The 27,679-nt window shown below is 40.5% G+C and overlaps 1 protein-coding gene across 9 annotated transcripts in view; it reads right to left on the bottom strand.

The window, feature by feature from the left end:
- The window catches only part of SMCHD1 (structural maintenance of chromosomes flexible hinge domain containing 1), a 182,618-nt gene that overhangs the window by 18,997 nt on the left and 135,942 nt on the right, over positions 1-27,679 (bottom strand). For 7 of the 9 annotated variants that reach the window (XR_012157252.1, XM_073331466.1, XM_073331463.1 and 4 more), the window contains 11 exons: positions 27,428-27,580; positions 22,719-22,845; positions 22,403-22,522; positions 20,670-20,755; positions 19,501-19,623; positions 19,061-19,251; positions 18,109-18,218; positions 9,716-9,786; positions 8,747-8,918; positions 2,370-2,528; positions 601-718 (listed from right to left, as the gene is read on the bottom strand). Coding sequence is in view for 7 of the 9 variants with exons in the window: in XM_073331466.1 (XP_073187567.1) it covers positions 621-718; positions 2,370-2,528; positions 8,747-8,918; positions 9,716-9,786; positions 18,109-18,218; positions 19,061-19,251; positions 19,501-19,623; positions 20,670-20,755; positions 22,403-22,522; positions 22,719-22,845; positions 27,428-27,580 (1,410 nt within the window). In the remaining 2 variants the exon portion in view is untranslated. Of the gene's footprint in view, positions 1-600; positions 719-2,369; positions 2,529-8,746; positions 8,919-9,715; positions 9,787-18,108; positions 18,219-19,060; positions 19,252-19,500; positions 19,624-20,669; positions 20,756-22,402; positions 22,523-22,718; positions 22,846-27,427; positions 27,581-27,679 lie in introns of those variants that run through there. The other 2 variants (XM_073331462.1, XR_012157253.1) reach the window with 2 other exon arrangements.

Below are 27,679 nucleotides of genomic sequence, written 5' to 3'. Positions count from 1 at the left end.
TATGGGTGCAGAAGCTCCCTTGGCAGTGGAAGTGGCATGGCTTCACTGCAAAAAGGGATTGGTGGGAGGAATATGGGGGCCATTCAACCATTATGCATACGTTTATCAAAGTGGCGCTCCAAGGGGGACCCTTGCATTGTAGTGCAAGCAGGGTATTGACGAGAGAGAGAGAGAGAGTGTGTGTGTGTGTCTGTGTGGATCAGCTGCTTGTCGTTTCTGTCTTCACGTGCTGTCACAGAGCCTATCTCAGACACTTGTTTGAAGCAGCCTATGTAGGAATGCACATATACCCATGTCTGACCCAGCTACCTGGATAGTTTATAGGTAGATGTTAAGTTTTTCTAAGGGACAAGGGAGCTGAAGAGCAGGAAAAGCCGGCTCTCTGCAAGAGCAGCTATGACGACAGCCAGTCACTTCAGAGAGGGAAGCAGAACCTGGTTGGTAAAGACTTTCTGTAGAAAGTAAGTTACAGCACAAGTTCTGCAGGAAGTTGTATTTAAAAAAAAACAAAAAACTCCTCTCCCTGAGGCAGAAATAAACCAATTTTCTGTCTTAGTTTAGTACATGGGAAAATAATGACTGAACTCAGGACAGACATACCTATATAACATTTTTACTGTTTATCTTCTCATTCTTTTGGGAGGAGTGGGACTGTCACACATCTCAAGTGCTTCTGGTGGAAGTAATGATTCAGTGCCTTTACCTGATGGGGTCATGCCTTTGAGAAGTACAAATAAAAATAGATCAAAAACAGAACCATTTTTCACCCTTTGTTTATACAATAGTCCATAAAACAGTGGTGCAAATCATTAAAAAAAAAAGTTCAAAATGGTAAGTTTTGCCATTCAACACAAATATGGCTGCTTCCTTAATATTAAAATCTGGTTAAAGTGAAGGAAAATAGACAAAAAATAATCACTTATAAACTTTACTTGTAGGTCTCAGAGAATAAACGCTTAGTTTCCATATACGTTATAGGAATGTTTGACAACAACTCAACATTTCTTACATTTGGAAAGTTTGTCTTTAGGGAATTATGGTCTTCAAAAAAACAAACAAGTCAAAAAATGTTTTGCCCTTGTGTGATGGGGTGTACTTGCCCCACACTGGTACTGCAAAGGTTAACTCTACCCTTTGGGCTGAGGAGGCCATGCCCTCTCAGTTGTGCTGGGCATGCTCTGGCTGGAGACCAGGCATAAAAGGGAGCAGCTCAGCTCACTGAGGGCTGACCACTGAGGTGGGAGGATGCATGCTGCAGGCTCCAGCCTGGGAACTGGTGAGGCCCCAGGCAGCGGAAGCCGGAGACACTGAGATCCAGGCAAACACCCAAGCTCCTGTGGACATGCAAGGAGTGACAGAGCTGCTGAGAGCCGCATAGGCCCAGGAGCCCAAAGACCTTGGAGACGCCAGGATCACTGCACCAGGGACAGGGTAGCTCAGGGGGAATTAATCATTGTGCCAGGTGATGTCAGCGTGTTTTGGACAGATCCCCCACTGACGAGCACACTTGACACTGCCAAGGCCCTAAACTGGGAACCAGTGGAGCAAGGAGGGCGCGGGTCCCCCTACCTGGCTGCTACTCTTAGGTGGTGACCCAATCCCCTGATCAGCCACTAGCCCACATAGCCCTGCAGAAGAGGTCAGCCATACTAATTCTGTCCACTTGGCCATGCAGTCATATTGACTCGGGCCCTTAGGCTGCACAGGCCTGCTGAAGAGGGCAGCCCTACTGACTCTGTCCATTGGGCCACGCAGCCCTGAAAGAGAGGGTAGTTATATTGATTTTCGCCCCTGGGCCATGCTATCCTGAGACAAAGGAGGATCACACAGACTCAGCAGCGAGGAAATAACTCTCACCCTGCTCCAAAAGGGGACAGGGTGCACTTGCCCCACGACAGCTTGCTAAGAAAACACCCTCAGTCCAACTATTTGCTGTGCAGCCATTTCAACAAGCAGCTTTTCCTAACATCGGCAAACAAAAATAAAAATAAAGTTATGTAATTCTTATTACTGAGATCATACTCTCTTGTTCACAAGCCATTTTAGAGCATAAAAATATGATTTTCTTTCAAGGTGTCATTTAAAGACACCTTGAAAGAAAATGTACATCGGGATCACTATGCATAACACTGCACTGCAAGTAGTTTTTATATTATTTTTCTTGGAAAAAAATTAGAACCAATTATCAAGACTCAATCTCAATTTAAAGTAAAAACTCACTTTGTGAAATGACTTCATAACCTTTTGCCTTTGTGGTTTGGTTTCTGTAGTTTTCTGCAAATGAATACATGTGGATGTACCTAGTCCATTACCTGTTCTCCCCGCTCAGAGAGACAAGTGGGTGTTAACAACAAGTTAACATAACATACCCAGTTTCTCCTCTATTAGCTTGAGACTTTTCTCTTGTTCAGCAAGCTCCTGTTTTGTCTTTTGCATATCTGGAGTATTAAGGGACTGTAACTGTGAATGAAGATCCTGATTAACACTATGCAGTTTGACCACTGCTGTACGGTATTGCTGAAGAAGATCTAATAGAAGAAAAAGAACAAAAGAACATGGAAAACAGTAAAATAATTAAGCTCCCACTGTGGGTATTATTTTAAACAGTCACTAATAAAAAAGACTGACAGACATAATACAGACAAGGTAAACTTCCCTACAGACATACCAATTGAAATTTATTAAATATTTTTGGACGTTTTTCTACATTTTCAAATATATTGATTTCAATTACAACACAGTATACGAAGTTGACAGTGCTGACTTTATATTATTGTTTTTAATTACAAATATTTGCACTGTAAAATGACAAACAAAAGAAATAGTATTTTCAATTCACCTTATACAAATACTCTAGTGCAATCTCTTTATCATGTAAGTGCAACTTACAAATGTAGATTTTTTTTGTTACATAACTGCACTCAATAACAAAACAATGCAAAACTTTAGCACCTACAAGTCCACTCAGTCCTACTTCTTGTTCAGCCAATTGCTAAGACAAACAAGTTTGCTTACATTTATGGGAGATAATGCTGCCCACGTCTTATTTACATCACCTGAAAATGAGAACAGGAGTTTGCATGGCACTTTTGTAGCCGGCATTACAAAGTATTTACGTGCCAGTTATGCTAAACATTCGTATGCCCCTTCATGCTTCGGCCACCATTCCAGAGGACATGCTTCCATGCTGATGATGCTCATTAAAAAAATAATGCATTAATTAAATTTGTGACTGAACTCCTTGGAGGAGAATTGTATGTCTCCTACTCTGTTCTACCCACATTCTGCCATATATTTCATGTTATAGCAGTCTCGGATGATGGCCCAGCACGTTGTTTGTTTTAAGAACACTTTCACTGCAGATTTGACAAAACACAAAGAAGGTACCCATGTGAGATTTCTAAAGATAGCTACATCACTCAACCCAAGGTTTAAGAATCTGAAGCGCTGTCCAAAATCTGAGAGGGTGTAGAGCATGCTTTCAGAAGTTTTAAAAGAGCAACACTCCGATGCGAAACTATAGAACCCGAACCACCAAAAAAGATAATCAATCTTCCACTGGTGGCATTTGACTCAGATGATGAAAATGAACACGCTTTGGTCCGCACTGCTTTGGATGGTTATCGAGAAGAACCCATTATCAGCATGGATACATGTCCTCTGGAATGGTGGTGGAAGCATGAAGGGACATATGAAATCTTGAGTGCATCTGGCACATAAATACCTTGTGTCGCTGGCTATAAGAGTGCCATGCGAATGCCTGTTCTCACTTTCAGGTGACATTGTAAACAAGAAGTGGGCAGCATTATCTCCTGCAAATGTAAACAAACTTGTTTGTCTGAGAGATTGGCTGAACAACAAGTAAGCCTAAGGGGACTTGTAGGCTCTAAGGATTTACACTGTTTTATTTTTGAATGTACTTATTTTTTGTACACTTTTGTACATAACCCATTTGTAAGTTCAACTTTCATGATGAAGAGATTGCACTACAGTACTTGTATTAAGTGAATTGAAAAATACTATTTCTTTTATTTTTACAGTGCAAATATTATAAAAAAATATAAAGTGAACACTGTACCATTTGTATTCGGTGTTGTAACTGAAATCACTATATCTGAAAATGTAAAAAACATACAAAAGTATTTAAATAAATAGTATTCTATTATTGTTTAACAATGCGATTAATCACAATTAATTTTTTTAATTGCTTAACAGCCCTAGTTTAAAGTATCACTCTACTCTGAAAAATGACTTGGAAAGATAGCACTTCCTTATCTAACAGATCCGCTACTCTTGTGTATTCTGAGTCATATTTTACTGAAAATTAGTGTGTTCTACTCCTTTATTATTTACTCCATTAGAACGATGAAGCTGAAGCTAGTGAGGCTTGCTCTACATTTAAAAGTTAGGCTGACATAGCTATGGCATGCAATGGTGTGAAAAATTCACACACCTTAGAACTGCAACTATGCTGATGTAACCCTCAGCATAGTCACAGCATCTGATCTAGAGGCATGAAGCAGAGCAAAATTGTTGGTAAAAGGATGTACAGAGGTCCAGGTTGCAGCTCTGCAGATTTCAGTAACTGGAACATCTTTGAGTAATGCACAGAAGTAGATTGTGACATTGTAGAATGAGCTATCAGTTTAGAAGGAAGAAGAATGTCAGCCAAGTCGTAACATGCAATAATACACCCTGGCTGAGATCCATCTTCAATAATACACCCTGGCTGAGATCTGTCTGCAACTGAAAAAAAGTCTAGGATACTTTCTGAATGGTTTGGTTCTGTCCAGATAGAAGGCTAATGTCCTTCTTACATCCACGGTATGGAAATCATCATCTTGTCTAGTCTGATGTGTTTTGGGGGGAAAAAACTGGGAGATGAAAGGTCTGATTAACATGGAATCCAGCAGACACCTTAGGTAGAAACTTTGGATGTGGTTGTAATGATAGCTTTTACTTGAAAAACACTGTAAAAGGCAGGTTGGAGAACTGGGGCTTTGATGGCACTCTCATGCAAAAATTCTTGCACTTTGTCAGCAGCAGTTGCAAAGAGATCTACCTATGGAAATCCCCAAGGTAAGAATATGTTGCTGAGGACTCATGAATCCAGCTCACATTCATAATTTTAGGAAAAGTGCCTGCTGAGATCATCATCGGTCATGGTATTTTGAAGACCTTGAAGAAGCCTAGCTGACTATCTGGTTGGCTATGCACCAATTCCAGACTTTTATATATAAAATACGCAGGCCATGTTGTCTGTCATGATCTTGACTGAAATGGCTCTGGTCAGAGGAAGGAAGTAAAGGCAAGCATTTTTGATTGCTCTCAACTCCAGAAGATTGATGTCGAAAAGCTGCTGTTGTGATAACTGTTTGCCCTGGGCTGAGTGAGGCACTAGATGTGCCCCTGTATCCCAAAAAGAAAGCATCTGATATTATCACAATGATAAGGGAATCATGAATAAACAGGACTCATGCACAGACCTCTGAAGGGTCTTTCCACTGACTGCAGAACCCAGATAGGTACAGACACTTGCTTGTCCAGACTGTGCTTCTTCAGCATACAGATTGTCCCGTGCCATCCATGAAGTAATCAAAGATGTAACCTGTGTGTTTTGGGTTACACAGATGCAAACTCCCATGTGTCCTGTGATGGGATGGACTCCCCACACTAGCTCTGCTAAAGCTGAATTAGGCCAGGTGAGCCCAATCAGCTTAATTAGGCTGCAAGCAAGAGAGATTCAAGCTGGTGGCAGCTAATTAAGGACAGGCTCACCTGTGCAGGAACAGGAAGGGCCTGTACAAAGCCAGAAAGCTGGCTGCAGAGAGGGGGGCTGCAGGGAAGTAGGCTGCACTCACTCCCTAAGTGGAGCAAGTTGGAGGCTGGCAAACCCAGAGAGGGGGAAAGCCAGATATATAGGAATAAGTCCAGGGAAACAGCAGCCAGAGATAGGATTGTACAGGGACTGTGGCTGCTTGTTATAGGGTCCCTGGTTTAGAATTCAGTGTAGAGGGCAGGCTTGAGTTCTCCTAGCAGCCACTGGGAAGTGGCAAGAGTGTTGGAGGTGCCATCCAGACAACAGGTCTGGAAAGATTTTGAATTCCCTGGAGTGGGAGGTCTTTAGTGGCCTGGCAGGAGGGCCAAGCCACAGAGAGGAAGCTGCAGACCTGGGAGTGAGTGGGGAAGCAGAGCGAGATAAGATGGGAGAAGACAACACCGGAGAGAGAGTGCAAGCTGGCAGAGCTAATCCCAGAAAAACCAGCATGAGGCACTGCTCATGTTGAGCAGACCCCTCTGACATGCCCCAATAGTTGAAGACAATGCTTTACTGAGGTTTGAGGGCTGAGCTGAATCTTTGAGTTGAGATTCTTTAGGGCAGAGGTAGTCAATAGGGGGACCGCAGGCCAATTTCGGACCACCAAATGCTTTTGAATGGACCATGAAATCTTTTTATTTATTTATTATATTATTGTTTTTATTATTATTTTCTCTGGAGCATGGATCTTAACAAAAAATGATGGACTACTCCTGCTTCAGGGTGAGAAATGTGTCTGTAGATAGGTAAGCCCTGCCTGTCACTGCATCCAGAGAAGGCTCTATGAAATCTATCTTTTGTAGTAATGGTTGTTGTTGAGTTTGAAGTGAAGAAACCTTTTGTGAGAGGGGTGAATTGCAGCAGGAAAACAGGTGTTTTGAAGGCCAAGGATTGCAAACCAATCCCTGGAATATAGGGAGGGAATCATAGTGACAAGGATCACCATCATGAATATATGCTGTTTCACATAGTTTTTCAGACATCTGAGATTTAATTCTGGTCTCCATCATCCATTATTTGGGGGAACCAGAAAGTACTTGGAATAAAACCCCTTTCCCCTGTGCTGAGCTGGGACGGGTTCTATAGCTCCTAAATGTAGAGGAGAATAGATCTCTTGTCTCAGCAACTGATTGTGAAAAGGGTCACTGAAGGGACGGATGTGAAATGGATGGGACAACTAGATATGAAAACCGCCAAAATCCATTTGTTGGATGTTATGCTTTCCCCCATGCAGTTCAAAATTTTTTTTACTCCCGATGACATCTAGTCTTTAAATAAGCACTCATCATTAAGTTTAGTGGTTTTGGTGGTTACAATGACTGGGATACCTAAGGAGACTGCTTTTATGACTTCTGGTTAGCCAGCGTGGTGAGACAGAAATTTACTTTTGTTGCTGGTTGGGTATTTCTTACTCAAGAATAACCACCAGTTTTGGGGTATGTCTGCCCTATTTCCCAGCAGTTTGTCCTGAATTTGGTATTCTCAGTTGTGACCTACTGAGGCACAGTGACAGTGGCATAGTCGAGCAGGGAGAAATGCACAGCTTGTTGTTCTGAGTAAGATTTACACTTCATACACTGGTGGAGATTTTAAGTGAAAGTTAAGTGTAGTGGGTCAAGAAGTCAAGAGATGAGATAAGTTAATGAGGTTAACATCCTGTTATTTTCTGTTTACTTATTTCGGGCAAGTGAAGTAGGGACAGAAAAGCAGGAAATGAGTGTGAGAAACTTTCATGAAATTGGAGCTGTGCAGATTGCAGGCAGAAGAAAAAGAAAAGAAACATAAAAGACATATGGAATTAGAGGTGCAGAGGCAAGCAGTTGCACACCAAAGAATTTTGGAACTGAAACAGATAAAGGCCGATAAAGAATTTGAGACCCACAAACCAGGCTGGGAACTTAGCTTGAAACAACGGGTTCCTGCCATATGGAGAGACTACCTAAGGTGGGGAGTGACATCATGATTTGTCTTTACTCTGCCCACAACTCAACACCTGAAAGAAGCTCTGAAAGACAAATGTCTTGGAACAGGGGAGGCGAACCCAGGCTGCACAGCAATTACAGTCTGTGCCTTAAGAATCTGCAAGCCTGCTAGTATTATCAGTCAGGGTGAGAAATTGCTAATTTGCATCCTATCTATCTAGTATATTAGGCTTAGTTTGCATTTTTGTTTATTTGCTAGGTAATCTGCTTGCTATCACTTAATCTATCTTTCTGTAGCTAATAAACTTGTTTTATTTTAACCAGTGTGTCTTTAAGTGAAGTGTCTGGGAAAATCTCATCTTGGTTAACACAGGCTTGTTGTGCATATCTTTCCCATATTGACGGCAAAGTGAACTATATTAATGAGCTTGCATTGTACAGATCCTTGCACAGTGCAAGATGGTATAATATTGGGTTTATACTCCAGCAAGGGTGCAAAGCTGGGGAGCTGGAAAATTGGCTGTTGTCTGTCCTTGAGTGGCTTAGGTAAAGCACTCAGGTAACTCCGTTGGGTGTGTGGTACCACTTGCTGTTATGTAGGATGATAAGAGGGCCTGGAGAGGCTGGCTGAATCACCAGCAGAGCGGTGTGTGAGAGACCAGCCTCGCTGAATGGTTAGGCGGCAAAGTGGTTCCCACGGCTCCCAGACTGCACCCTGGGGGGGGTTACAACCCATCACAATGCTCTCTTACTATTAAAACCTATGAAATAGGAAACATTTCAATTTTTTTTTGTTATTTTTTTTTCCTTGAAGACCATGACAATTAGAGGCCAAATTTTCAATTTGTAGTCATAAAAAAGTGACTGTACAGTAATACTTTAAAAGACAGCCTTACACCTAACTTAAAGGATCACTTCTTACCTTAGACAAATGTAACAAAAAACATATACAAGCAACATCCCAAACATTGTTTACTGTGGTGTTATCACTACTTTGTGACCTTACCTATCTGTCCAGAAAGAGTTCGGTAAAGTTTTGGCATTGGTGCTCCAAATACCATTCCTCTGAGTTTGTCCATCGGAGGAGCTTTATTTTGAAGGCCTCCAAACTTTCCATTGCTGCGAATTCTATCTCCTTCCCTAGTCAGTAATGTTGGGCAATGTGTGATTTTTACAACCTACATAGGTATAAAAATAAATCTCATAGGTAAAAGGTATGTAGGTATAGTAAATCTGTTAAAAGGAAAAGCTTAATCATCAGTAATGGTGGGCCAGTTGTGGTGGACCCCACAGTTTTATAGCTACCTTTATTACATTATAATGCAGGTGGTTCTACACTGGAAAGTGATTCTGGAAAAATGGCATGTTTATTGCATCTCAAAATTACAGAACAAACTTGCTCAATTTAAATATATAGTTACATTTCCTTTAAAGTGCCAACCCTGCAAACTCTGTCACTCACAGACACTTTGGAAGGTGAATTATGATCTGCCTGTTCACAGCCAGCTGACGCTTGCATGGCCAGAGCATAGAGCTCACAGTCAGACTAGCATGTTTGGCATGCCCCCTCCACTGAGGACCCCCGACTCAGAGCAAGAGAGTCTGAGCATTTCAGGGAGAGTCTAAGGACAGAGAGGATACCATCTGGCTAGCTTGAGGGTAAATTCCATAGTATACTACAAAATTCATATGGTAGTATTTGGTTTTTTTGGAAACAAAAAACCCATAAAATTTTGTCAACATTGATACTATAGACTGCATCCATTGTAAAGTGCACTGGGATTTCTGAATGAAAAGCATTTTGGGGCAGATCATTAGCTAATATAAATTGTCATAGCTCTAGTTAAGTTGATGAAGCTATGAAAATTTACCCCAGTTTAGGATCTGTCCCTTTACATTTATAAGTATACAAATCTGTAACCCAACAGGATTTTCTTTAAGCAAATACACAAACACCTGAAGGTACAGTACATACCTCCTTTCTGTAATGATTGGCAGCATCCAAATTGTCAATAATGATGGTGTCACCTAAAAGCATCCCGAACACTGTAAATTTAATGAATTTTCAAATGGTGAAACTTCTCAGCAATAAAATACTTTAAACAGGTATTAGTCTCTATTACATTAAATGTCCGAAATGAACAGATATTGACAACGCAAAACAGCTTAAGAGAAGCAGTACCAGTTCTTAATAAAAGCTTGCATAACAACTAACTGGGTTTTTAAAATGTATCCGCTATATTGTAGCTAAGATGCTATATCTATTGTAATTTAAATATAAAACAGCTTTTTACAACGTAATTCTCTGACAAAAAAGACAAAAAAATGCACAATAATGAAACTCAGGGTGACATTTATGATGTAAGAAAACTCTGAATGTAAGTTGCGAGTTGTAGGAAGAAGGTGAGAGAGACTACATATAACCAATTCCTTTACATTTCAGCCCAGCAGTATTTATTGTATTTTTATTTAATTGCAGTTTTTATTACACAAGATTTACTAAGGTTTTAGGACTGCCTCTGTGCCTAGGACACAGATGGAGGTTACTCACCTTGTGCAGTAACTGGAGTTCTTTCAGACGTGTATCTCTATGAATGCACCACTATCCACCTCTTTCCCCTCTGCTTCAGAGTTTCTTCTGTGGGAGTTTGTGGTGGAAAGAACTCAGGCTTGTTCACCTGTGCAGCCCTGTACAGCCTTAATGTGGGGCATGAGGATGTACAGGACACATGCACAAGCCAAACAGGCAACTGCTACCGAAAATCTCTGATCAAAGACACATGCCCCAATTAGTCCAAGTTGAAGCCTTTCAATTTCCACATAGGAACATGTTTGAGTAACCCCACAGTGGCAGAGAGAGGTCTTGTGGAATGGGCTAATACCTTAGAGCAGTGGTTCTCAACCTGCGGTCCAATCAGCACAAAGCTGCGGCCCATGTGACATCCTCAGGGCCATACAGGTAGTATTGGATGTGCCCACATAACACATTGTGGGCTGCATCAATGGTAAATAGGTTGAGAATCGCTACCCTAGAAGGAGATGGTATATTGGCAGATTCACAGCTAGATATTATGCAACCAGAAATCCACCTGGAGAGTTTCTGGGTTGAGATCATGGACCCTTTGGACCTATCACCAATTCTACAAACAAACAGTCTGGGAGACTTCCTGAATGGCTTGGTTCTGTCCAGATAAAAGGCTAACACCCTTCTGATGTACAAGGTGTATAAGGTATCACTCTTCCTGGACTGATATGGTTTCAGGAAAAAGACTGAATGATGGATGACTTGGTTTATTTGAAACTCAGATGGCACCTAATGTAACACCATAACATGTAGCCATAACAAAATCTTGTCCCTGGGGGAAATAACAGTAAATGGGGGGTCCACCATTAAAGCCACTATTTCCTGGACCCTTCTGGCAGAGGTCATAGCCACCAAAAAGGCCATCTTCATGAATAAGTTAAAGAGGGAACATAGAGCAATCGGCTCAAAGGGAGGCGTCATAAGACACTTATGTACTAAGTTCAGATCCCAAACAGGAGCAGGTTCTTTAATCTGAGGGACAAGTTTCCTCAACCCCTTGATAAATCACTCTGTTGGGGGATGAGTGAACACCGAGAAATGCTCACCTGGGGAAGGAAAGGCCATTATAGCAGTCAAGCGGACTCTGATGGAACAGTAGTCCAGAACAGTTGAGAGGGAAAAATGAGTGGATGAAAGATGCCGCTGGTCGTAACAATGGTTTAATCTCTTCCATTTTTGAAGGGAAGGATATCATGTGGAATTTTTCCTACTATTCATCAACAGCATCTGTTGTACCTCTGCAGAACAGTAAGTCTTGAGGCAAAGAATTCCCAGGCTAGGATGAAGAGTCTGACTGGCATCTTGAGAGAAGAGATGAGGAATGGACAGAAGGCTGATTGCCTGCAAACAGCCAGGTGAATCAGGTAAGCATACCAGGCCTGTCTTGACCATGTTAGAACTATTAATATTAAGAGGTATTGGGGAAAATGCATAAAGAAGTCCCCTCATCTATGGGATGAGGAAGGCATCTCCTAGTGAGTGAAGGCCCCACAAACCTCTTGAACAAAGTTATCTGAACTTCTTGTTGGCAAAACGTTCCACCTCTGGAAACCCACAGGTCAGAAAGACATGATTGAGAGTCCCACTCAATCATAGGAGAAGCATCTGTGGAGAGCATTAGCTATGGTGTTTTTATATGCCTGGAAGTTATGCCACAGAAATGAAGATGTGATTGGTTATATACCAGTTCTATAGCTTTATTGCTTTGGCACAGAGAGAAGGGAATCTTGGTCCTTCTTAATGATTAATGTAAAACATGCAAGCCAAGTTGTCTGTCGTGATTTTGTCTCTGATTAATGGGAGAAAGTGAATACAGGCATTCCTGACTGCCCTCAGTTCCACAATGCTGATGTGCAAATAAGATCCTTGGATAGACCATCTGTCCTGAACTGTATATGTTCCCAGATGTGCTCTCCAGCCCAACAAAGATACTTCTGCTGTTATGGTGATGGTTTGAGATGATCGGATAAAAGGGACACCTATATAGGCTTTGTGAAGGTACTTCCACCAATTGAGGGAGACTCTTATATGACAAGGGAATGATATGGGTCTGTCTAGATTGTGTCTGTTCGGCAAATAAACTGTTCTGAGCCACACTGGGAAGCAGAAAAAAGGGAAGCTTTGCATGATGCATTACAAAGGTACAAGGTACCTTAGGTCCCAAAAGTTGGAGACAGTTACTTATGGAAGTTTGCAGGCTTCCTTGAATCACTGTGATAAAGTTTGATAGAGTTGTGAACCTGTCTCCAAGGGGAGGTAAGTCCTGACTGCTACCACATCTGGGGATGCCCCTATGGATTCTATTCTCTGTAGAGGTGTCAATCAATGTGGATTTCTTGATACTGAGCTGGGGACCTAGCTTGAGGAACAGAGACAAGGCTGTCTTTATGGTGGAAAGAACTTCATAAGACTCAGCCAATCACTGTATTGTATGGAAAGATGGTTATTGGCTTTTGATGAAGACAGGTAGTCACCAATGCCAGCACCTTCAAAAATACTCTTGGAGCAGAGAAAAGTCCAAATAGGAGTACCCGATATTGGAAGTGGTCCAGGCTGACGAGAAAGCGAAGGAATCTTCTGTGGGATGGGTGAATTACGATATGGAAATACGCGTATTAATGGTTGAGGGTTGAAAACCAATCCCCAAGATTCAACTATAGAATTACAGCTGCAAAAGTCACCTTCTTGAACTTTTGTGCTTTCACAAAGCTGTTTAAGAGTCTAGAAACAGTCTTCCACATCCATTCTTTTTTGGGACCAAAAAGTACTGGGCGTAAAACCCCTTCCCCCTGCCCCCATTGCGTGCAGGAATCCGTTCTATGGTTCCTGAACGTAGAAGGAAGTCAATCTCCTGTCTCAGCAAGTGCTCGTTACAGAGGTCCCTGCAAAGGGACCGGGAAGGGGCTGGGGAGGAGAAAGACGTGAAATGGATGGAGTAAGCAGATCTAATGACCTCCAACACCCATTTGCCATATGTAATCTTACTCCTGGGGAAATTCTGTGCATAATATTTTAATATTCTGCAATATTCTTCACCTTTTATTTGTCAAAATAACACAATTTAGTCACACCAGTTTCAATTATTTTGTTAATTTATTTCAAAATACCTGTCAGCAAATATGTCTGTAACAATACAGACCCTCCCACACACCCCCCCAAAAAAGATTCAGGAAATGTTTTTTTGACAATTAGATTCCTTACTTGGCATATTAATAGAGAACTCTGAGTAATAATTAATTTAAACTATAATATAGAAATGTTTTTCGTGCACCCCTCAGAAGCAGTGGAAAGGCTTGGTGGAGTCAGTGGTAACAGACAATCTGAGGGAGAGGGAAGTAATTGCTGGGCAGGAACCTGGGAGTGAACTTGGAGGTTTGTTGGGTGTGGGTGGGAGAAGTATAGAACAGGTTTTTATTTTTTTTGGGGGGGGGGGAGGATTGTTAGGGAGTTGGAGAGCCTCCCCCATGAAAACCCTGGCAGACCACTAGCCTCTCCCATTCAGTCAGGCATATCTGCCCCAGGCCCATGTTCCCCTGAAGCCACACTCCTCTGTCCCCATGTGGCCCTGCAGCCCCCCTCCTATTCAGTCCCTGGCTCAATGCTATCACTCCACTAGCTCCTGAACCCTCGCCCCAGTCTGTCCCCCTCATTAGCCCTTCTGATCCCCAGTCTATGACCCCCCCAGCAGCCCCGTGTGCCCTTCTCTGTCCATCCTGTGCCTCCACACCTGGCCCTGCAGTGAGGAATGGAGCCTCTCTGCCATCTGGCTGCCCTTTTTTTTTTGGTGCCACAGCAATCCCTGGTGGTGAAAAGTGTAACTGCAGCACCTCTCCAGCAGAATCTATATTCTGCTGAGAAAAAAAAAATCTGTGAGACATGAATTCTGTGTGTGCGCAGTGGTGCAGAATCCTCCCTGGAGTAAAATTTGCTCCCATGCCAGCTGGAAGTGGGAGAGGCGGTTCCTAAAGGGGGCAAGGTGGGTAAACTGATGCAGCAGAAAGATCATAAACTGGGGTTGATTGGGACCCTCAACCAGTATGTTAAAATTGATGCTTTGAAGATGAAGTTGGCTACATGGTCGAAACAGATGTAATGTGATCAGTCTCTTCCTAAGTGGCTCAGTGGGTCTTTGGAAACCCAAGAATTGTGAGTGATAGGATCTGGTGCTATTTGAAATCTACTAAATCTACGTTTGCTTGCAGGCGTGTAGATTCCAAGTGACTGAAATGTGGCCCCGGAATCCTCCAAGGTCTGCAATTATTCATCAATTGTCTGCAGAGAGTTTGATTCCACCAAAAAGAAGGTCCTCAACAGTGTTCTGAAACTCCCTGGGGAATTCCGAGAGCTGCATCAAGATGCCTACCACATAACAGTAGCCATGGAGATGTAGTGTGCTGCTGCATCAGCCATATCTAAGGAGAATAATAACGAAGATCAGCTGATCTTCAGCTTTGATGTTCAATAAAAAGTAAATTTTGAGTAACTGGTGTGATTGTACTTTGCCCCGAGCACTTGGCAATTTACAATCCTAGATTGCAAGGGCACAGATTAATAGGCTTTACAGCCAAAAAGGTCCCTGTCATGGCTGTCTGCAGTGTTCATTTATAGCTTCAACTGCCAAAAACTGAGTGCAGGATCTGAAAATAAAAATTTTGAGTCTTTTGCTGGGACAAAGTACTTTTTACCAAGTCTTTTGTGTGTGTGTGTGTGGGGGGGGGGGGGCGGACCATTGCTGCAAGATGGTTATGGCACGATATAGGAGGGCTTCATTTATGGGTAGATCCACTTGTGCACAGAAGGTGACATTTGCAGAATGTCCAAGAGTTTATGTTAAGATTCTTGGACCCCCTTTAGTTGGATCTGCAATAAGCCTCCAATGTGTTTCACCTAGTCCTGCAATTCTTTGAACTCATGGCCAGGAAAGGAGGAAGAGGCATCACAGTCTCATCTGGGGAAGATGAGGTGATGGTGGTGGGTGGAAAATGTTTCCTCTTGAAACTGAGGAGGCTGAAGTAGGAGACTACCTATTGCAACAGTCCCTTTGAGAGAGACCAACACTGTTGATGGTAAGTGTCCCAAGGGGCCTCAGTAAGGGGGGGGAGATAAAGCACTGGAGGTGGCACTCATTGATGTTCATACTATGAAGGAGGAGTAAGAGCGTGCCTTTCACATGAATAGTCCTTCTCCCTGTAAGTATCAGAGAGGGAGCCCCTGTAACGATAGGTAGGGGAATACTGGATAGAGACATGGGAATCAGATGAAAAATCCTCCATGATGTCCAGAGAGGAGCCCTACCTTGCTCCAAAATTGGTGGAGAATCCAGTGGCACCAGGCAGATTTGTAATTCTGGTGACTATGACAATCCTGGTACTGATAGGTGCTTGGTACCCATTAAGAGGGGAGATACTGGCTCACCAGAGTCATGCAGATCTTTGGAATATCTAAACTCCTGTGGTACCAGGTGAGATAACAAAAATAGAAGACGAATCTAGTTTGATGAGTCCTTTGTGGAATTGAGAGTACCAATGATACTGGATGCCTCAAAGAGTGTGAAGCCTGAGACAATTTAACCTTCTGTGGTACTGAGGTGGTCATGTGGCTAGGCACTGAAGGTTGCATAGGAGGGTCCATTGGCACCACCCTGCTAGTAGCGGGACTGTTTCTCCCTGCTGCTCCGGTCATGCTTAGGTGGTACAAAAGACTGTTTAGGCATCAAAGTATGTTTGGAACCGTAGTTCTTAGATGAACTCAGTGACTTGGAGACCTATTTGTACTGAAGGAGTCTGAATTTTTAATAGTACCCAACAAGGGATGGAGAATTCAGAAACAGCTAGTTTCAGTGGAAACAGATCTTTCTGAGATAGATTGTCTATGAGGAGACCTGGAACTCCTTTTCTTAGAGGTCTTCCCAGTACCTTTTGACTATTTCTCCTTCAAAGGTCTGGGCAAATGTGGTGCCGAGACAGACTGGGCAATAAGCTCACTTGGTGCCTGGATCAGAGGCATGATGAAGAGAGCGCTCCATCTTGAAAACTTTGAGTCTGATCTGTCCACTTTTTTCTAGCCCTGCTCTTGAGGGTTACACAGGAGTTACACTTTTGAGGGATGTACATGTCCCCCAGAAACTAATATAACAGGAATGTCTGTCAAGGAGCAGGATAGTGTTTGGGAAAGTGAGACAATGCTTGAATCCTGGTGATCCCAGCATACCCCTATAAGGGAGGAAAAGGGCCTCGCCCCCTCCTTTCTCCGCCCAGAGGGCGGAGGTAGTAAGAGGAAAAATGAGGACTAAAACAAAGACCCTCCAAATGAAAGAGAGAAACTAAACAAAACACTACTAAGGGCTAAACTAAACTAGAAGGCAAGCTTAACAAACAGCCAAGTGGGCAGGCTAAATACTCCATCTCCAGTCCAGGTGGTTGAGAGGGAACGGAGGACAATTGGCCCATGCAGCCCTATATAGCCTCTGTGTAGGCATGCATGGGCTGAACAGGCACTGCTACTGAAAATCTCCAATCGAAGAAAAAATGCCACACCTGAAGTGGAGCATCCATAAGGACGCTACTCAAAGATTACTTATCTGGAAGTATATTTCCCCGACAACATTATCTCCTGAAATCTTCAGAAGAGAAGTAAGGTTACTGCACTTGTGTTAATTTAAGCAGATCAACTGATTACAACTGCTGTGAAGACTCATATAAAGAACTCTTATTCCAGGAGTGCTCTCTCTAGTCCTTCTTTAATGTCGCCCTTGATTGGTTAATCCTCTAGATAGCTAGAAACATACATTACCACAGAAATCAAAGATCCATGGATTTTTTTTCCCCAAGTCCACTCCCCTGACAGGAAAGGACTATGCCCTACAAAGTATTTTTTAAGTGTCCAACTTTGTTCAGTCTTCTGTTGTATGTTTCAAGCAATTTGGTTTCTACAACTTCCCTTGGAAGACTACACTGGAAAATGTTTATTGTAATATTGCAACACCAGAAAACTATTGCCAATCCCTAAGCAACAGTCTGTCATTTGAATGTTCATGAAAAGTAGAATCTGAGTCAAATGAATGCTGAAGGCAGACGCATAACTTTGGGAAAAGATTTGGAGGAAAACTGGTTTTTGATGAATATTGGAGAGGAATGCTTCAACATTGGTAACGTGCTAAAAAATATCAGATTATGTTTAGTTTTGGAGTAGATCTTTAAAAGCTTAAGGAAGCAGCGGTTTGAAATAGTATATTGCTAGAAAAGGTATGATGAGGAAGTTAATATATTTAAAATATTGTGAAACTGTTGAAGGATAAAATCTTTTTGGATGCAGGTACCGAACACACACATATGACTATGTATAATCCAGCTAGGATGTATCTTGGTCTGAGGTGATATGATTCCCTACATAGTTTTGAAAAGACAAGGAACAGCAAACAGTGTAAAATGGTACTTTGGGAAATATTTTAAAAACATATATCAAGATTTAATCCAATTATTTTGAAACAAACGGGAGGTTATGAGATATGCTGAAGTTTTTGTTTTAAAATTAAACATATGGAAGAGAAAGTAGGAGAATGAAAATCAAGAATGAAGACTGGTGATAGTGGTTATTGTTAAAATATTCTTGTCATTTTCAAATTAACATTAACGTCATTCTCTCTTTAAACACGTTATGTGATCGCTTTGATAAAAGGCAAAATTGTAAAGATTTTAATGGCGATCACTCACTATATGCTTTGGTATGGTTTCTGTGTCTCCTCCATTTATAAATTAAGATAATACTTCTTTAGTGACATTTACCTATCTGACAATGCTCTACATTCTCTGGAAATGTTAACAAATCCCTGGCAAAGACAGGGTTTCCAATAGGTCTGAAGTGATTTCTTCCATTTCGTAAGTGAGGTAGAGTCCTGGTTAAAAAAAAAAAAAGACAAATTACGTTTTATTTTATTCTACCATTGTTTTTGACACACTAATAAGAAACACGAAACTGTACTTGATCTACATATTAACACTTCAATACCAGGAGTTGGAAGTTCCCAACATTAATACATATTACCTGAGGAAACCCAAATTCTTAGTGATATATAATTGATCTGATGTAAAGAGTTACTTTTGATTGTAACAGTCCTGTGTAGGCCAGATTTGATACACTGTTTTACAAACAGCTGAAAAATCATGTTTTTTGTTTTATCTCCCACCCTCCAAAAATACTTAAGTACAAGTGTGTTTAAAAAGCAAATGTATGTAACGTTATCTATTTAAATTGATTAGTTTAGTTTCCTTTTGGGGCATAGCTGAAACCTGAAATTCTACATTGCATCTTCTCCTTCCAGGAAATGGATCAGTATAGTAATTTGAATGACTACAGATGATTTCCGGGAACATGCTCATGATTTGAACGGAAAAAGTTAGGGTTTAGTCCATCTCAAAGTACTAAGTGATAAAGTCCAAATACCTAATTCTATGTACCATAACATTATCCAATGTTTTGTTTATTGTAAAGGAGTTATATATGGTCTCCTGTACTATAAGAGAAAAGCTTCTATAGAAAGTAACAATACAAAGTTAAATTTACAAAACTGGGATATTACTTAATATTTTAAGCTACATTCCTGCTAGTTAATATGACTGTGAAGACATTTTCTAATCAGAATTATTTGCTAATATAAAGGTTAAACAAAATTAAAAAAAAAAATATAGTGAGGGAAAAGTTTTCCAGGAAAACAATAGCAAAATTTTTTTCCTTTACCTGTTCCAATCCGGGAGAGTCTTCTTGTAAACAGAATCAAGAGGCAAGACTTGCTGTCGACCCTGGGTTTCATCAAAGATACGACGAGCAGCAGCAGTAGTTAGGGTGACTACACAGTCCATATCACTAGCCATATGCCAAGAGATGACCTTCGCTGCTTTGTCATCCTCAATCTGTGCTAAATGTGCAATCTGCACAACAGAAGTAAAGAATACTTGTTGGAAACAAGATCATTTATGTTTTTTCTGTTAACCACAATCCCTCTTCAATTGAAGGCTCATCACAATAACTGGGTAATTTTGATGGGATGCTGTTGGCACCCCTTTCAGGAGGCTGCTTTTCCAGAGGTTACTTGGAAACTTGTTTAGGAGCTTACTGACTGAACAGCTTGAAGTTCTTCACCATGAAATTGTTGTGAAAAGGACTAACAAAAAACTCACCTTTCCTAAAATATCCTGATTGTCTTTGGGATAGTTTGAAAGGGTACATGATCTTCTTGGAGATTTCTTTACTCCTTCCTGTTCCAACATCTTTTGTTTTATGAGAGAATCAACGTATTGCAACTGTAAATTAAGACTGAAAGTTAACACCTGTACATCATCTCATCTTGCAGAGAAAGATTTTACCTAGCTGTAAATCAGGTTTCTGCTGTGAAGCATACAACAATCTGGACCAGACTTAGTATGGCTCTGTTCTAGTTGGTGTCAGAGGAGAAGAAGAGGTGGCATCACAACTATGGTCCTTTTGCTGAAAGAATTCAGGTACCTATTTCATTTTTCTATCTGTCAGACTGGTTGATTGCTTCTTAAGGAAATGAAGGTGCCTGCCTTAAGCCAAGACATAAGAGAAACTGAAGAAAGTGCAAGAGACAGAGGGAAGGATTGTAGCTGGGTTGTGAGAACAAAATTTTGGAAGACTACAATTAGGCTCTCTGCCTAAAGGTTACGCTAATAGAGGGAAACCCACTGGCCAGACTGTTGAATGCATAGAAAAACAATTAATTGTATTGGTTTGTGATGAAATATTATATATTATTTATAACCTTCATTTCTATATTCAATTATTTCAATAATGACCTCAAAACTTTACCAATGCAAGATGTCTCAATAGATTCTTTAAAGAGTAACTGATCTTTCAGGGAAATTGATAAAGGGAGATATTGTACCGAACCTCTAAATTACTCATTTAAATTCAGCCTTGATCAATAATGTGTGAAATGTATAACTATCTGTATAATATTATAAAATAGCAATCCTCAAAACTAGCAGTTCTACTGATAGTCTTTGCCGAGAAGCAAGGACTGCATCTGGACAGACACAGCGAACTACTCACCTTCAGAAATGGTCCCTTCAAATAAGTGTTCAGGCATACTGACAGAACAGTAAATGAAAGCTTGCTTTATGTAAGGGATTAAGCACAGTTTGGCACTACTTCATATAAGTGACCCATCAAGTTTACACTTTTAAGTTTAGTAGATAAGTATGTAGGGATTACACATTTTATTGATTCTTTGATATAACACAAGCTGACAGTTGGCTTTATTTGTACAGTGTTAAATATGTTGCTTGTTGTGAAATAAACAATTAAAAAGGAAATTAAAAGGCCATACTATGTTTGCCTGCGGAATATCAATGTGATGCTTTTTCAATTCATTCTTCAGGTGAGACTGTTTTGTTTCAGCTTCCTGGACCTGATCTGAAACAATTTAATAAACAACACTTAGCGTGGTAGGTAATGGTGGAATGGTAAATGTATTAACCAATGAGTTCTCTTCTAGGAGTATTCCTTCCCCTAGTCAGAGACACTTCTATTACAAGTGCTTTCCAGTGTATACTGGACGCACCTCAGATTTGATCAGAAGAGCTCCTGGACTTGGCCAGACCGTAAACAATTTCTCTTCAAATGAGTGCTTCCCAATTATATTGAAACAGTTTTGAAAACAAAGTAGTAAACCCAACAATTTTGTTGTCTTATTCTCCATTCAGTCTAACAAATCAAAACAAAAATGTTTTTAAAAATAGTGCATAGTGCACAGCTCGTGTCCAGATCTCCTATCTTAGACAGAAAAGTCTAAAATCTGAGAACGCTCCTAAAAGTTCCTCTACCACAAGTATTCAAACCCAGCTGTGCATTGAGAGCCCACATTAGAACTATACCTATGGAATTTAACCCTGATCTTAGTCCTGCAAAGAGCAAATGTTTCTTATAATTTATCAATATTCTTCATTTGTCTTATATTAGCAATTAACAATGAGAGGAAGAGTTCAAAATATGTGGCATATAAAACAAATGAAACATTTGGGTCAATAAGAAGGCTGATGCAAACAAAGTAAGTTTAAGAATAACCAAAAGTGTATAAGTATACTTTTCAGAGTGGTAGCCATGCTAGTCTGTATCAGCAAAAACAAGGAGTCCTTGTGGCACCTTAAAGACTAACACATTTTTTGGGGCATAAGCTTTCGTGGGTTAAAACCCACTTCATCAGATGCATGGAGTGGAAAAAACAGTAGGAAGACATATATACAGAGTACATGAAAAGATGGGGGTTGCCTTACCAATTTTAATAAGACACTTCAATTAAAGTGGGCTATTATCAGCAGAAGGAAAAATCACTTTTGTTGTGGTAATCATGGTGGCCCATTTCAAACAGCTGAAAAGAAGGTGTGAGTACTTATCTTACTCTTTCATGTAAGCCTTCCCTACATATCTAATTGACAGCTTCTTCCTTTACCTCTTTTTATAAAATCTTTTTTTATGTACATCTTTTTTTGTGTATGCCCCTATGTCTGCTGTAGGGACACAGAAACATACAACCAACCTGGATTCATACTTTTGGGTGTTATGGTCTCTAGGGTGAGAGGAGAAAAATTACATTATGAAACTTTAGGTATCCACTTTTGGGAGTGGTGGCCTTAAGTTAGGTCCCTACATTTATATTTAGGGAACTAAATATGCAATCTGATTTTCAGCAAGCTGAGCACCCACAGCTCTCACTGAAGAAATGAAAGTGCTCAGAAGCTGTGAAAATTAGGCCACTGACTTAAGTGCCCATCTTTAGACACCCATGTTAGAAAACTTTGGCCTAAGGAATTTTGCCTCATGTCAAGGTAACTGCTAGACTTTTTATGCGTACACCTACTCAAATAACCAGATGCTTTTCTCCCAATGCAACAAACACTACTTTTTTCTAAAATTAAAAAATGAGGAGACAAATTTTACGGTTTATTTTGATAGTTCCACTTTCTTTAATATCAAAATGATAATAGGAAAAAGCTAGTTTCCTTCCTGCGAAACATATTTTTTTTTTATTTTTCAGGTATATATGTAAATGACATGACTTACATTTCATTTCAGTAACAAGCTGCTCAGTGGTATCAAACATATTTCTGTATGCAGCTATTGACTTAGATAGTTCGTCTCTCTTTCTTGTAAGCATTGTCATCTGCTGCTGTTTCTTAAAATCTAAATAAATAAAATTATAGATTTTTTTTAAACACAGCAACATTCAGTTAACAATACTAACAGAAGTACATAATAAATGTCACATAGCTTGATGTAGAGAAAAAGATGCCCAAAACCAACATGGATTTTTCTGGGGGTGAAATAAAAGTCAAACTTTAGGAATGAGAAGTATTTTGAAGCTACTTTTGAAACTCACCATTGTAAAACATAAATGATAGACGGTATGGTTCCAGAGGTTTTGCCAAAGCTGGTAAGTCTGCCTCAAATTCAAGAATATATTCAGTGCTATCTCTTCCAGGGCTGTTTTCTGCCAGTACTAGATTCTGTAGAAACAAATATACACACATGTACATCATATAATATGCACAAATGTATCACAACAAATAAAATTTGACTTATGAATTTTTCCTAGTCAAATCTCATATGGCTGACTAAGTACTATTTATAAAATATGGATAATGTTTTAAATACTGACTTTGAAATTTATCAATAACTATCTTTTATCTTTAATTAACAATATTTATAATTTCTTTTCTTAATAAAAATTTGAAGATTAAACACTCTATACCTTAAGTTTAAGGACTAAAATATCAGTTTTACTTTGTTAAAAACAAAGAATTGTACTTTGTTAAAGAATTGTAGTTGTAGAATTCAGTAAGATCAAACATTTAGAAAAAATATACCTTATACTCTCTCCCATAAGTAAAATTTTCCTGGAAGTATTAGAGTGCATTTGTATCATGTGAAAACAATGCAAACACAATGGGAAATGAGGCCAAATATATAAACCCAGGTAACAAAAGTGCCTATCTCCCAATGCTGAGTTAAAGTTGCTGCTGTTACTATGGAAATAGACAGTAGGTCCCAAGTGAATGAACAAAGTGTTAACAAAGTTCTAACAGAGAAGTCATTTTATTATTAAAGGGCACTTTCTCTAAGATGAAAATTAACCCGTTTCCAAAAACTATATTTTTAGACCATCCTATTTCTCAATAATTTCTTATTAAAACCCTCATTTTTCCCTACTGTTTAATGTAGCAATTACCACAACCATCAAGAATGATATAAAAGTAAAATTAGTTTGGGTGAAACTTAAATAACGGCACATACATAGCATCTTTCTCAAGCTTTATATAAGTGATGATCACAATAAACCTAATGTTGAACTCCATTGTTAACGCGGAGAGATTTCTACGTAACCAAACAAGAAAGCCACTTTTTAGAGGTTGCCAATACAAGAAGAAATAAAACAACACAACCTTTAGAGAAATTCAATGACTTTCAAAAAGATATTGCAAATAGATATTTGGTCAGCAACTACTAAGAAACAAAAATTCTAGTAAGTCATAATTTAAGTTCTGTTACAGATATTATAGATCAAAATTGTTTCCCCATTCTCCTCATTTCTCCATGTTCACAAAACTCAAAATATCAGTGAAAACCTATGTGATTATCAGTTTCATGATGCTAACTGGTACTTACCCTTAGCTATACTTCTAGTCAAGATGGAAGGAGGTGACCAGCCCTCTGTGGAGAAAGAAGTGGTTCAGGACTATTTAGAAAAGCTGGACGAGCACAAGTCCATGGGGCCGGATGTGTTGCATCCGAGAGTGCTAAAGGAGTTGGCGGATGTGATTGCAGAGCCATTGGCCATTATCTTTGAAAACTCATGGCGATCGGGGGAGGTCCCAGATGACTGGAAAAAGGCTAATGTAGCGCCCATCTTTAAAAAAGGGAAGAAGGAGGATCCTGGGAACTACAGGCCAGTCAGCCTCACCTCAAGGAATCAGTTCTGAAGCACTTAGAGGAGAGGAAAGTGATCAGGAACAGTCAGCATGGATTCACCAAGGGCAAGTCATGCCTGACTAATCTAATTGCCCTCTATGATGAGATAACTGGCTCTGTGGATGAGGGGAAAGCAGTGGACGTGTTTTTCCTTGACTTTAGCAAGGCTTTTGACACTGTCTCCCACAGTATTCTTGCCAGCAAGTTAAAGAAGTATGGGCTGGATGAATGGACTATAAGGTGGATAGAAAGCTGGCTAGATTGTCGGGCTCAACAGGTAGTGATCAATGGCTCCATGTCTAGCTGGCAGCCAGTATCAAGCGGAGTGCCCCAGGGGTCGGTCCTGGGGCCAGTTTTGTTCAATATCTTCATAAATGATCTGGAGGATGGTGTGGATTGCACCCTCAGCAAGTTTGCAGATGACACTAAACTGGGAGGAGTGGTAGATACGCTGGAGGGTAGGGATAGGATACAGAGGGACCTAGACAAATTGGAGGATCGGGCCAAAAGAAATCTGATGAGGTTCAACAAGGACAAGTTCAGAGTCCTGCACTTAGGACGGAAGAATCCAATGCACCACTACAGACTAGGGACCGAATGGCTCGGCAGCAGTTCTGCAGAAAGGGACCTAAGGGTTACAGTGGACGGGAAGTTGGATATGAGTCAATAGTGTGCCCTTGTTGTCAAGAAGGCCAATGTCATTTTGGGATGTATAAGTAGGGGCATTGCCAGCAGATCGAGGGACGTGATCGTTCCCCTCTATTTGACACTGGTGAGGCCTCATCTGGAGTAGTGTGTCCAGTTTTGGCCCCCACACTACAAGAAGGATGTGGAAAAATTGGAAAGAGTCCAGCGGAGGACAACAAAAATGATTAGGGGACTGGAACACATGACTTATGAGGAGAGGCTGAGGGAACTGGGGATGTTTCGTCTTCAGAAGAGAAGAATGAGGGGGGATTTGATAGCTGCTTTCAACTATCTGAAAGGGGGTTCCAAAGAGGATGGCTCTAGACTGTTCTTAGTGGTAGCAGATGACAGAACAAGGAGTAATGGTCTCAAGTTGCAGTGGGGGAGATTTAGGTTGGATATTAGGAAAAACTTTTTCACTATGAGGGTGGTGAAACACTGGAATGTGTTACCTATGGAGGTGGTGGAATCTCCTTCCCTAGAAGTTTTTAAGGTCAGGCTTGACAAAGCCCTGGCTGGGATGATTTAGTCGGGGATTGGTCCTGCTTTGAGCAGGGGGTTGGACTAGATGACCTCCTGAGGTCCCTTCCAACCCTGATATTCTATGATTCTATGGAATGCTGTCAAAATTTAAGAATATCCCTGAATTTCTGAGGCAAAATTACAGTTGAATAAAAAGTAAAAAGCTGTTTCATAACTAACAAAGACCTCAATCCTGCAAATACTTAATGCACATGAATAGACCCATTGAGTTTGGTAGGTCTACTCATATACATTAAGTTATATGAAACCAAAAGGCTCTCAGATACTATAAATGGGAGCACTGGTGGTTATTCGGCTATGTTTACGTTGCCAAGTAAAGGTATGATTGTAGCATGGATAGGCATACCTGTGTTAGCTTTAATGGGTAACAATAATAGGACAGATGTGGAGGCATGGACTTCAACACAGACTAGCAATCAGAGTATCAGCCCTCAAAGGTATGTCTACGCTGCATTCCGGACCATGCCTCTCAGCCCAGGTAGACAGACTTGCTAGCACTTTAAAAACTGTAGTATAGATGCTGCAGCAATTGCAGCAGTTTGGGCTAGCCATCCAAGCTTGGTCCCAGGAGTGAGATGGGCTAGTCTGAGTTGCTGCGAGTTCCACCACATCCACAGTTATTTTTAGCTAAGCTAGCACAAACAAGTCTATCTGGGCTGGCAGGTAAGCTCCGAGCTGCAGTGTAAACATGCCCTCGAGGGCTGGTATTCTGATTGCTAGCCTGTGCTGAAGTCCGTGCCACCATCCGGCTATTGTTACCTGTGCTAGCTACATTAAAGCTAACACGGGGTATGCCAAACCATGCTATAATCACATCTTCACCTGGCAATGCAGATATACCTTTACAAGTCAACCTGCTACTGGAAGGAGAAGACATACAGGGGTCGCTGAAGATGGTCACTACAGAAGTACTCCCTCATTCCCTCAAGGGAGAGAGGGGTACAACAGGAGTTCCTGTCCAAAGCAGTAGGATCTTACCATGCCAGAATGAAAAAAACAAGCAGGACAGCTGAAAACCAGGGAAAGATAACCAGGAAAGAAAGAAGGTTCATAGCATAACCAGAGGGAGACTGCAACACTGTCAGTTTTGCTGTTGAGGCAGAAGAATGGAGTTTGGCTGCCAAACTGGCTCTCTGAGGCCAAGTGCTAGTGGTTGGAGAGAGACTTTTTTTAATTTCTGCTTCCAGAAGCTAGTGTGAAGCACTATCCAGCATTTTCCTCGAGAATGGCACTCCATGAAATTAAGTAATTTCCCCCCTTCCCACTGAAAAGTTTTAAATAAATTGCTCAGTATAAAAGAAAAACTATTATAGGACTAAGAGCGTAATATACTTCTTGTGCTGTCACTCACAAATTCCTTTTCTACATTTCAAGAAGACCTCAATATGTTTAGCTTATCAAAAAGAAGTCTGAGAGGTGAATTGATTAGAGTGCATATGTAATCTTCAGGAGGGGAAAATACCAGGTACAAAAGCGCTCTTATCTAGTGGAGAAAGGTGTAATAAGAACTAACGGCTAGAAACTGAAACCAGACAAATTCAAATTGGAAATAAAGCACAAATTCTGAATAATGGGTATAACAGACCATTGGAACAAACTACCAAGGCAAGTGGTGGATTCTTGATGTCTTCAAATCAAGAATGGATGCTTTACTAGACAACCTGCTTTAGTCAAAGCAACTTATTGGGCTCAATACACAGATAACAGTGATATCTGATGGCCTCTGATATACAGGAAGTCAGATTAGATAGTCTCATGGTCCCTTTTAGCTTTAAAATCTATGAATCTATGGAAAAAAACAAGGAATTCCATTAAAAAATATTTAATTAAAATGACTGAAATGTTACCCTCAAATAAAAATGCATTTTTCATTGTGATTAAAACACTTACAACAATTTCAGCAGATCCTCTGTTAAATGGAAACTCAATTGTTTTAACTTTCCCCTGAAAGACTGGGATCTCTGTATCTTCTTCACTGGAACTCTTAATTACAGCTATTACCTTGCCAACCAAATTATTTCCTGTACTGTTGTTGTATTCATCCTTAATAAAAAAGAAAACATAAAAATGAATTTGTGTAGGTCATGAATAAGACTTGCACTGAATATTTAGGACAGCAAACTTCCCCCCGCAAACTCTTTG

This window comes from Lepidochelys kempii, chromosome 2, assembly GCF_965140265.1.
Source record: "Lepidochelys kempii isolate rLepKem1 chromosome 2, rLepKem1.hap2, whole genome shotgun sequence".
Taxonomy (NCBI): Eukaryota; Metazoa; Chordata; order Testudines; family Cheloniidae; genus Lepidochelys; species Lepidochelys kempii.
This window is presented reverse-complemented; position numbering and strand designations above follow the sequence as displayed.